The sequence below is a fragment of the Thermobia domestica genome, chromosome 5, assembly GCF_964235325.1.
Source record: "Thermobia domestica chromosome 5, izTheDome1.hap1.1, whole genome shotgun sequence".
Taxonomy (NCBI): Eukaryota; Metazoa; Arthropoda; class Insecta; order Zygentoma; family Lepismatidae; genus Thermobia; species Thermobia domestica.
In genome coordinates this window covers 42,984,538-42,996,075 of record NC_137458.1, presented here as the reverse complement: position 1 = coordinate 42,996,075, position 11,538 = coordinate 42,984,538, and the positions used below count along the sequence as shown (strand labels likewise).

General features: G+C 34.2%; 1 protein-coding gene across 1 annotated transcript in view; it reads right to left on the bottom strand.

Moving 5' to 3' along the window:
* Window positions 1–817: 817 nt before the first annotated feature.
* The window catches only part of LOC145685895 (nicotinamide/nicotinic acid mononucleotide adenylyltransferase 2-like), a 48,108-nt gene continuing 37,387 nt past the window's right edge, over window positions 818–11,538 (bottom strand). The window contains exons 7-8 of the mRNA XM_081758637.1: window positions 8,341–8,505; window positions 818–1,662 (exon numbers count right to left, since the gene is read on the bottom strand). Coding sequence (XP_081614763.1) covers window positions 8,344–8,505 — 162 coding nt within the window. The 3' untranslated portion in view covers window positions 818–1,662; window positions 8,341–8,343. The remainder of the gene's footprint in view (window positions 1,663–8,340; window positions 8,506–11,538) is intronic.

The window sequence follows — 11,538 nt, the reverse complement described above, 5'->3', positions numbered from 1 at the left end:
TCGTCCCGTTCGAAAAGTTAAAAAACTTTCTCGTAAAATTTCAGATTTGTATATGAGACCTTATCCAAATCAACTCATCACAAATTTATACTTAAGCAAAATACAAACACATCAAGGAGAAATAAAATAAACATGGAAAATTTAATGTAAGTATATATATTACTGGGGTTGAAAATCTTAGGCACAGTACAGACATGTTCAAGTTTCTGGTAACTTTATAATTACAAATATTTTGAAGATTTTAAACGTTTAAAAAATGTAACACTTTTGTATCAAAAATAAAGAAACGAAACCTACATTCACGATTCACAAGATGATACTGTTTGTTTAACTAGCAGCTGACAACTTTCAATCACCAACCTTTTTACTTCAACCTGTCGGAAAATATCCGTAAATATAATATGAAAGAACTAATAAGTTATCGTATTTAACAACAATACTTAAGTGTTAAAAACACAGATTCGTTAAAAAAAAAAAAAAAAAAAGCATCAACTATCACTACTATGTTGTCATGCTATTTCACTTATACTTGAATGCCAACCTAACAACCACGATTATAAAATTTTAAAATACGAAACTCAGCTCAAATAATCTGCGTGTTACTGACTTATTATGAAATTTCCATAATTTTCATTAGTTTACATTGTTAGTCCTGAAAATTGTTATCGAGCTGACAAGATCTCAATTTACATATTATGTATGTGTATACGACAGCAAGCAGATTACGTTTAATGGATCACATCACAAAAAACAAAATATTTCTAATACTTGCTACAGAGAATAAGAGAAAAATAAGTTGACAGTAAAATATGGCCTCTATTTTTAACATTAATTTATTTTCTGATCTGCCAGTTGTAATACCAATTACAATTTTCCTTCCACAGGAATTATTTTACACTTTTCCTGACAAGTACAAATAAAGTTTTGTTATACTTGCACGAACATATTTTTATTATTAATATTTCAACGCGTACAAAAATATTTTTAATCATTTCGCACTCACTGATGTATATCGTAAAACTTTATTCATCTTATGTGAAAATTTTATCCTTGGCGTGGTTCAAGATTTAGTAAGTGAAAAAAAAATATGTACAAAACATTTTTACAAATCTATTTCTTCCTTTTATTCACTGGATTAAATGTTCACCGCTTTATAACATTTCACTTTAATACATACTTATGTTAGAAGTTTACTAAATAATCCCAACTATTTTTCGCTACATGACCCGAGTCTCCATCTTTTGAGGACAGAATCTTAAATGACGCTATTTGAAAACACCTGATCCCTTACAAGTAATCTCATTGCTGCTTTAAATGATTAACTGACCTTTTTAAACTTAGGTTACTGCAGAAATGTAAACTCAGAAATACAACAACGAAGTAATTAGCGTTTCCAAGTAGTTTTATTCTAACATTTTGTTAACTCGAAATTTTTTACATTGTTCTTGTCGGCGAATTCACAGATATACATCTTTTAAACAATATTAAAGTTCTAGAACGAAGGTAGTTCTCAACAAATCACAGAAACTCATCACACCAATCGGCAAGACACTGGTAGCAATCACTAGCTTGTTTGACTTTTGCACTACAGGTGTCCTTCAACCACTCCACGAATAACTCATTCTTTCTCAAAACCAGCAAGTTACCCAAAACAACGTAGGCCTGAAATAATAATAATAATAATGAACGAATAATTGATAATAGATGCTGTAAGGTATATATTTTAACCTAAAAAGTAAACTATGTTAGTGCCAGGTACTTCTTTCCTTTATGAGTATTTTCCTCTATATATTTCAACCCTCTTGGAGTTTTGAACGGATTGTATTTCCTTTTCTTTTTTTCCTACTTGGAAAACACTAATTCGGCATCCTGTTCTGTTTTCTTGTTCTGTAAAGGAGAAAAGACCTAAACATTCTGAAAAACACTTTATATTTTATACTTTAAGGTACAACGATAACATATATTTACTTCTTTTATTTTATTTAATATATTGGACAAAAATGCTATTTTATCTGGCAACAGCTACAAGTTAGAAGAAGAAATAATATAAAAATGTCATAATTAATCTCGATTTGTAAATGTTTTATGTTGCTGCCGCTACAGGTAAACTTTTTTTATTCATCGTAATCAGGTTGCTATGGTAACAGTTCTCGTTACAAAGGTTTTGTTTATAAATAAATATAATCAGTGGTCAAAGTGAGACAGTATGCGGTGGTATGCCATACCGCCTCTGGTTTTCCATTGATTAAGACATACCATCACTGGGAAGTGAATGCTAATATACTTTTAGTAAATCCATTTTTATACACAGTAATTGACGAATAGCTTTGGACATCGAAGATTTTATTTCTTAAGCAGAAATAATTTCTAAGTTAGCAATACCAATATTTTTATTTTGTTCCTTCTTTTGTTTCTAAAATAAGGTGTCTACAAAGAAGCTCACCCCCTTGCTTTTATGCAAGAACTCAAATCTGAAAAGTTAGAATTTTAAATGAATGGTGTACGTCAACGGTAAAAGTATTTGGGAGCACAGATCAAAATCCTGACTATCCGAAAAAATCTTCAATCATAAAACATCTACAGCTCAATTGCAGTGTCTTAAAATTGTTCAAGAGTCCATCAAAAATCGAATATTCCATGTAACTGCAATCTTCTTATTGTATGATGAGTTAATATTGAAGTTTTAGGAAGAAGAAAAAAACGGAGAGAGAGACGTTTGTTTTGGCGACGAGAACATTAAACGGCGTGACAAACATCTTGGCATTTGAAGGCGGCGCTGCAAGTTCCCTTTTAATGCTGCTAGCAAATGAGAGGTCAACGGTATTGCCACGTTTATTTTGTACATACCCACGTCTATCCTATGTCACCTAATCGCGCTGTAGTTTGTCTCCTTAGTCATAGCCACCCCCCTTTACTACTTGGGAACGTCGCGCCAGAGCTTGTGTTTCATTCGTTTAGCTGAAATGCCAAGATGTTTCTCACAGGCTTTAGATTTCTTTGTCAAAAGGTCAGAATCGATTCAGGACAACTGTTACAGCATTTAGACAGTATGAATGACGGCACTGTACCAGACCATCTAAAACCGCTTATGAAAGCAATAGACACTATAATCATAACAGCTGAATCACAAATGTCATTCAGTGTAACGCACAACGTGTTACCAACTGTAAGGAATCAACTTGAAGTGCCTTCTGTAAATAGCCTACTCTTCTTGAAAACTAATTGGTCCTCCGGTGCACAGTTTAAGCCGAAAAAAATTGTGAAATTCTGACTTAGAAAGCGACACAGAAGCGCAGATGGTATCAACAGCATGAAACGGATCAAATATCCAGGTATAAAGCCATTGTGGGGAAACATTAAATCAATAAATTTTCCGGAAAGTTGTTCAAAATAATTTTGTAGATATTCTTCCATGTTTTGAGTTTTATAGTTTGTTGTGCTATATTCAATTGCTCCTTTCTTATATGTGTGTCTTCTTGCCTTAATGTATATAAATACCGTATTTTGAGCATGGAAGGATTTAGGGGTTGTCTGGTGGGGGCGGACCTTCCGGGAGACTGGAGTCCCCTCAGTCAGGTGGGGATCCGAGAGTTCTTCCGCGGGAAATTATTTAAAAACTGTTAATATAAAAGCTCGATTTTTGAGTATTTTCGTGTATAACTCTCTATAATACAACATAAAGGGATATGTTTTATTTTCCTTAGAGTTAGAGGCATGCCTCTCCATGATCCCCCGTAACTACGGAGAAGCTCTTCCATGGTTTTGAGTTGTCACAGCTTTTTGAAGCTTATTTATTGCTTGTAATCAAAACAGGAAAGACAGTGCCAACTTTCGAACTTATTGAACAAGCCTCGTATATAAAAGAAAAATTTTCTTGGAACTGCCTCGTTCACAAGCTTAGCAAGTTAGTGTGTTTGTGCGCTTGACGTCTCTCATTGCGCCCTATACAATGAGAAAGAAGGGAAGGAAATCGCTCGGCATGCATTCTACAAGAATAACTCATCGCTAATTTTAACCATGATTCGGCCCCGATGTCACGAGCGAAAATCGAAATTTCCTCTCTCAGGCTTATACATACAAAAGTTAGCCGAAGGAACATTCATTCGCGCGTCTAGTTACGAGGAAGCGAGACCCTGCCCGGTCTTCGCTCCGAGCCACCCATAAGCATAATCTGGGTGTGTGACCACGAAATGATTAGTACGTTTGTGTTGAAGTGCGCTCCCCATCTCGTTGCTAAAGTATTAGTGAGTTGAGCATTACGAGAAGTGAGTTGTTATAATTATATATATCCTTTCAATTTGCTCGTGTATTTTTATATACCGAGGAACTGTGTGCTCTGAGATATCGAAAGGAAATTCAAGGATCCAACAAGTGGACGCGTGTGATGTGGATCACTGTGGATCAGGGGTAAAAGTGTGGGGGAACGTCGTCCCCACCTCTAAGAAATATGTACGTCCCCCCAGTTCCTAAAAAATACAATGGGCAAAGATAGGCAGGGCGACGGCGTGACGTCATGCCATCACCTACCGTCCTCCTACCTTTTCGGATCCACTTTAACCCTGATGTGGACCATCATTGATAACCAGCAGGATGGATTGATTTAAATCACTTTATTTTGTAAATAAAAATCCTTGATTTAAATCAAATTCCGATATAAATTAATTTAAAGTGAAAATAAGTAAAATCCCGTTTCTGTTCTGTTATTTCGATTATGGAAGTTAATCATAATACAATGAGACTCAAATGTACAGTATATACAGCATAGTATGAAAACAAATGTCATGGTTACAGCGGATGATTAGGGAAAATCTCGTTTTCAACGGGTAACGGAGCAATTCTGCTTTCTTCTCTTCGTAAAATTGGGTTTGGGTTTTTAAATCGTTAATTATTCGAACGGGGAAATCACGATCGACATTTACGATAAAAATTCTTTTGTGTGCGCGTTTGTCTGTCTGTTCCCAGATAATAGGGCGTATTTAGAGGTGTCCTGTTTTCTTTCCGAAATTTTTTTTTTAGATTTTATGACTTTAGGCGAAATTACATTAAATGTATTTTGTGCCGCAAGCTAGTTCCGATTTTTTTTTTTTAATAAGCTCCTGCCAAATATCAGTAACTTGTGAAAAAAAAAAAGTGTCATCTTGATCAACGTTGCTGTACTTTTTCCTTAATGCTTAACCTTTTAAATTATATCACCTATTTTTAGGTGATAAGGTAGAATCTTCATTATTCGATTAAAAAAAGTACCAATAAAGCTTCTTACTGGTTTTTCTTTTTAAGACTGGAGGCATTGTAGAACACGTTAGATTTATGAAAGTGCATTACCTTCAAAGCTTCGGTTTTCCTTCGTTTACTTTCTGGTAACTGTGACTTTGGTAGTACCACTGGAAACTTTTATAATATCCACAAATGCACTTTCATTGAAACTGTCGTTGCTACTTGCCCCTTCCACGGCCTTTAGGATACTGCGTCATAGGTACCCACAACGAAATGACTCCACGACGGATGGAAGTAATGAGTAATCACTTCTTTTATTGATACGACTCACTGCTACGCGCAGAGGAAACGCGAGTGAACGTTTATAAATCTTGAGCAGTCTAGACCTGATTAGTGGCTTGTTTTATTGATACGAAATTGAGGGAGGAGATTATTCCAGGTGTAGTTACTCCGATTCTCGAGCATGACTTCTCAGGAGTAGTTACTTATTTTTATTGATATCACCCATAGTGCGTGATGACGTCATAAATTTAAAAAGATACCTTTTGTTATGCTTATTATTATTATTTGCCGGGATTACATTTTGCATTCAGAACAATGAAATTTTGCACGCTCGTTCTGTCCACCCCTTAGTATTTTTCAGATCTCTGCGTAAAAACAAGGGGCCCAGAGGAGCAAAAATGTAAAACTGTATTTTTTGCGATTTTCCCGCCTCAGATGGAGACACATAAATAGTACCGTTTGAAAGGCTGTTGTATTCTGAAGAGAGTGATGTACAAACCATGGTCCTAGGATAAATAGGGATCTCTCAGGAAACTGTTACCTGAGATCCTGTTTTCTACGGGAATCTGGGGAATTTGCGGGATATTTTTCACGGGCTTACTTTTGCACCTAGAAGATTGAAATTTTGCACATGTATTCAGTGCACCCCTTAGTATTTTTCACATTTGTTTCAGATCTCTGCCTTAAAACACGAGGGTTCAGAGGGGTAGAAAGTAAAAGGATATTTTTTAACAGAAAATCCTTTTTTTGTGACTTTCTCACCCCAGATACGCGATGGAGACATTTGAATGGTACCACTTGAAAATCTGTTTTATTCTGAAGAGAATAACGTACAAATCATGAATCACTACACAATAGCCGAACTTTCGACTGAAACGACGGTAAGAGGAACCAGTCGATAATTTAACTAGTGCAACACAGAATATAAATCTTGGTGACTATGTTTTAGGATTCCTGGTTTGATGGATTACTAGTTTGACAATATTTATACATGAGTATCTTGTATAACGCGGTTGTGTTCTAATACAGCTTTTCTTATTACACTTATTTACGAGTTGACAACAAATCAAACTTTTGAAATAACAAAATTTTGATTATTGTTTATTCTGAATTTCTATGATGAACAAACTCAATTCAAAGCCAAAATACACAGTGATGTGCTTTATCTGAAAAGTTTTAGTGAAAAATAACATTAGTACACACAATTAAACTCTGTGTCTGAGATACTGAAGCACTGCTTCAATGCCTGAAGGCACGCCACTAATCGCACATAACCTCAAAAGAATGCAGTTTGCATAGCGAATAACATTTAACTGTGTTATGCAAGATATTCCTGTATATTTACGTTTTGAAAATAAAATTTAATAACTCAAAATGAGAAGTCCACGGAAAAGAGGCACTCTCTTTAAACATAAACACATTTTTTTCAGTAGAAGTATTTCCATAGCCTCTCTAAAGCGTTCGTTTTCACTAGTTCAAAACGTAAACAAAAAGAGAAAAGTACATAAGTCAAATACCACAAATCACACCCCGAGAAGCAATGAACTGGTCGTTTGGATGTATTTGTCATGGAACAGTGGCACACGATTACTATGCAAATTGGCTGAAAATACCAGTTAATACTGAAAGTATCCACAAACTTTCAATATAATCTTTTTTCACTCGTAGTCCGTAAATATACACATATAAAACTTATATCTTAGTACTCAATGTATAATAATAAGTTGTAATATATAACTTTACAATTTATATATTGGTAACAATACAATATGAGTACACATACAACACAACAATACATATTATATATATATCTGAGTTAACTTTTGTTTCTCTGCAGATGTTCGTAACACTAACAAATAAACCTGTTATAGTGCACAAAATATATTTTTCACCCACTTGCATTCATTAGCTGATAAAAAGATAAGGAAAGAATTGGTGAATGTATGTTAGGATAGACCGCTCCACAGATAACAGTAGACACCAAGTCTTTAGTGATATGATACTTAATATAATCATTCCTGTTGTTGATGTTTGTCACATACATTTGAAAATAAAACGCACTGCCAAATATTTGAAAAAAAAAAAAACGTTTGATATAAATACTGTGCATTTATAACAATATACGATAAAATCGTTAAAGTTTTATTTTTCATTGTGAGCTTTTTGTCCTTGTGTATCTAATGAGTATGGAGACACTGAGTATGTAAAGAAAATTGTAATCGGCAAATGAAAGAAGTTTGCTTTAATTCGTATTTACATTCACATTTGAATTAATATTTCATTACTATTTCTTTTTCTGTTAACAAATATTCAAACAATTTTCTCTGTGATACAGTATTGTATAATAGTTGTTTCAGATATTTGTATAATTTCTTTTTGTTTTTAGTTGTTAATAATTTTTATCATTACATGAGGCAAACTTGTAGCCCAGCTTGCATATGGTTTCGGTATAGCTTGACATGTGACGTTGATTCATATCGTGATAAGCTTGATTAACGGTACTTTGCACCTTAAGAAGTTTTCAATAGCAGTCCAAGAAGTAGGAGCTGTACATCTACTGTTGTCGTGCTCGAAATAACTGTTCGCAGTATTTCAGCCAGCTAGTGTGTTTTGTTTCCCCACGTTTCAAGAGAATTCATTGTTCTCGAAACTCTCCGATAACATATTTTAACAGTTCAAGAAGTTTACATATTTCTGTTAGTATCATTTGACAATTATTATTATTATTATTTTATTATAATTATTATGAAGTGTATCACTATAGACTTGGTGTCTATTGTTATATGTGGAGCGGTCTATTCTAATATACATTCATACATATAGTATATAAGAAATGAAGCTTACCACTCAATTTAGACGTTTTTCATACATATGGTTGATTTCCATGTACTGCAGAACTTCTTCATCCAAATATTCACGCACGATCTCTCTTTCGTTATAAAACAACTTACGTATGGCTGAGCTAGATGTGTCATTCCTAATACATGGTTCAACAACAACAATTTGCTCCTGGAAAATAGTAGTAACATTATTAATTGAGGTAAAAAGAAATCTAGATAACTGATTGAAAGAATGAGTTATATACTAGTATAGTATTTATTTTAAATTGCTTAAGTTCATTCTTTCATTCTGTTTAAAGTGCCGCATTACTAGAAATAAGTCGACAACAGCTGTCAAAGCTACTCGTTCAAATCTTGGTTTGAACGTCAGGAGACCTCAGTTCCTCCGCTCAGCTGCCCGCGCTTCCCTCTGTACTACACACAGAGCAGTCTATCACGCTCGCTGCTCCGTTGTGAACGTGGTGTGATGACGGAATACATATCCGGAAGGGGTAACGCAAGCGAAGAGTAGAAACGAAACGACAATATATGAAATGAAATCTGAGTTTTACGTCCCACAGTTGCCGGTTAGGCTAAAGGAGACGGTGATGATGAGTAATGAATGAAATGGTGAAATGAAGAAAGTGCGAGGAAACGGGAGAACCCCCGAGAAAACCACGCACATGGTGTTTGTCTACCACAAAGTTCACTTGGCGGGAGCTGGGATCGAACCCGGGACCCCAAGCACCAGAGGTGAACGCTCTACCACTGAGCCACCGCGGCCCGAAACGACAATATAATAATATTCTAATATAATAATATAATAATATTATTAAATATCTTAAGCAGCAACAAACAGTGCACGATAATTGGTGGTTCACGTGCTCGTGCGAACTGCACAAGACGACGACGTTGATATTATGCTTTTTCCTAAATTTGCCTTAATATGCTGTTCCTTAGATTATATTTAATTTTTACCCATTTCAGGGCTCATAGTGGTCTGGTCTCTTGTAAATAGTTGAAAAGTGACCAAAAACACACGAAAATGTGACCAAAATCTCATAATGCCCCTTTTTTTCCTTTGTCAATTTCTCTTTGTTTTGTTGTTTTGTTTCATCTTTTCTTTACTTCTTCTCTTTTCTTAGGTTTTCTAAGTATGCTTTGTAGTTAAAGTAAGCAGACTTAGTAGATGTAAGAAGCTTCTGAGTAAGTGGAACCAGTTCTGGCCTATTTCCGAATTTCTTCATCCCAGACATTATATTTAACTTAGCATTGAGAGTTCTCAAAGCTATGAAATATTCAAATTCATCACCTACTCTTAAGAAGAACATACAAGAAGCATAACACAAGACGAACATGATGAACCACACAAACACACACACACACAACGTTGAGCGGAGCGTTAACTATTACGAGAGAAAACTAAAAGACTATTATGACAGAAGAAAGAATAGACACAGAAGGGTTCTCAACTCCATCTTGAGAGCTTACCAACCATCCACTGTACTTTAGAAAGAATAAAAGCTGAAGTGAGAATAAAGCTGACTGTTTCACATGTGGCAGCAAATACTGAAGCTTTCAGAAGAGTAATGAGTAACAAGTTTCTGCCATTTTTCCATTTATTTTTATATTCTTCTTCTTAGCAAACTGACAATGCAAAACATAAATCACACGAAAAAGTCACTTTACCTTCCAAAAAACAAACTTTTAGTGACAAATTTGAGAAAAAAAAGTAACTTTTAGTGACCAACTTGAAAAAAGTAACTTAGTTTAAAAAAAAAAGTGACTCGCTATGAGCCCTGCCATTTTTTATTACACACGTGTTTTATTTTGTTCGATTTCATTACACATGCATTAAAAAATTACATGAAACTATTAATTTTCCCCCCCACTAAAATTACTTCAATGCAACATACTGCAGGATGCAAACAAATTGCACATTAAACGTCAACATAAATAGGGAATACAAACATTTGAAAACATGAGGCAATAAAAAAATTAATTCCTTACAACAATAATAAAAATATATGTATATAGTATTTTCAATGGAAGAAAAATTTTGGATTTTTCTCTTTTTTTTTTAAAAAAAAAAAAAAAAAAATTAGCAGGAAAGCCAAAAGAATTTTATAATAGGTCGCCGTTCAAACTTATGCCGTGTAAGATAATGAGGCAGTGGAGGTATATAGTCATACTAGCGAGAACCTTAAATGAGCGATAGAATGACTCAGTAAAGATAGCAGAAATTAATATTGTTAAATAGATTTATGGATACAACACACACACACACACACACAAAGTCCTGACTTTACATCTGTAACCACCCATCCTGATATGTAAAAATTTAATAATTACACTTCCAGAATTAACCATTCTCAATCTGTACCATCGCACCAACTATTAGCTCATCAAAACTAATATTATACCGAATGATTACCATGATAAAGACAGGGAACATGTTCTGTGACAATAAAAATCACAGTGAGACTACTAGGAAAGGAAAAAAAATCGAACTTTAAGAACGAGATTATTAAACAAAGATTTTATCCTCGTTTCCTTTATGCATCAAGAAAATTCAGTTTGTATTTAAAGCGGATAAACATCTCTATATTTTTCCAAATGCCAACATTGTTAATAATCACCAACAACTGTAACTATTCTGAATTCATCAAATATAAACGAATTATAACGAAAATCATTCATGAGGGAGGATCAATAAAATAAATAAGACTTAACAATCACTTCACATCATAGACACATAGAAATCTAAAGAAGAGGGAGCTGTAAAGGATTTTAGCCTCTCATATCTCCAGTTATTCACCCGTTAAACAGAAATATTGTTGCCTACAAAACATGCATATAAAACTAAATCTCTTTTCTTTCTTTTTATGAGTGAGAAAATGAGGCTATTTTACAAAATCAATAACTTACAGGTTCTCGGAGTCCTTATTTTATTTTATTCCCTGCTTTCACATGTTAGTATTCTGTCCTTCATTAATTTGTTGTAGACACTGGCATCCAAACAAAGCGCCTCGCCGTTTTTTTTTTTTTTTTTTTTTTTTCATTCCAGTATGCGCTCTTCCTGCCTTTGTTTCTGCTTCTAGCCAATATTGCTAACTCCCTCTAATGTAAAATTCAGCAAAAATTCTCCTCAATATTTTAATAACTAATAATAAAATTCTTTTGGGAAATACTACTTTAAGTTAAATATATAATTTTGAACGGG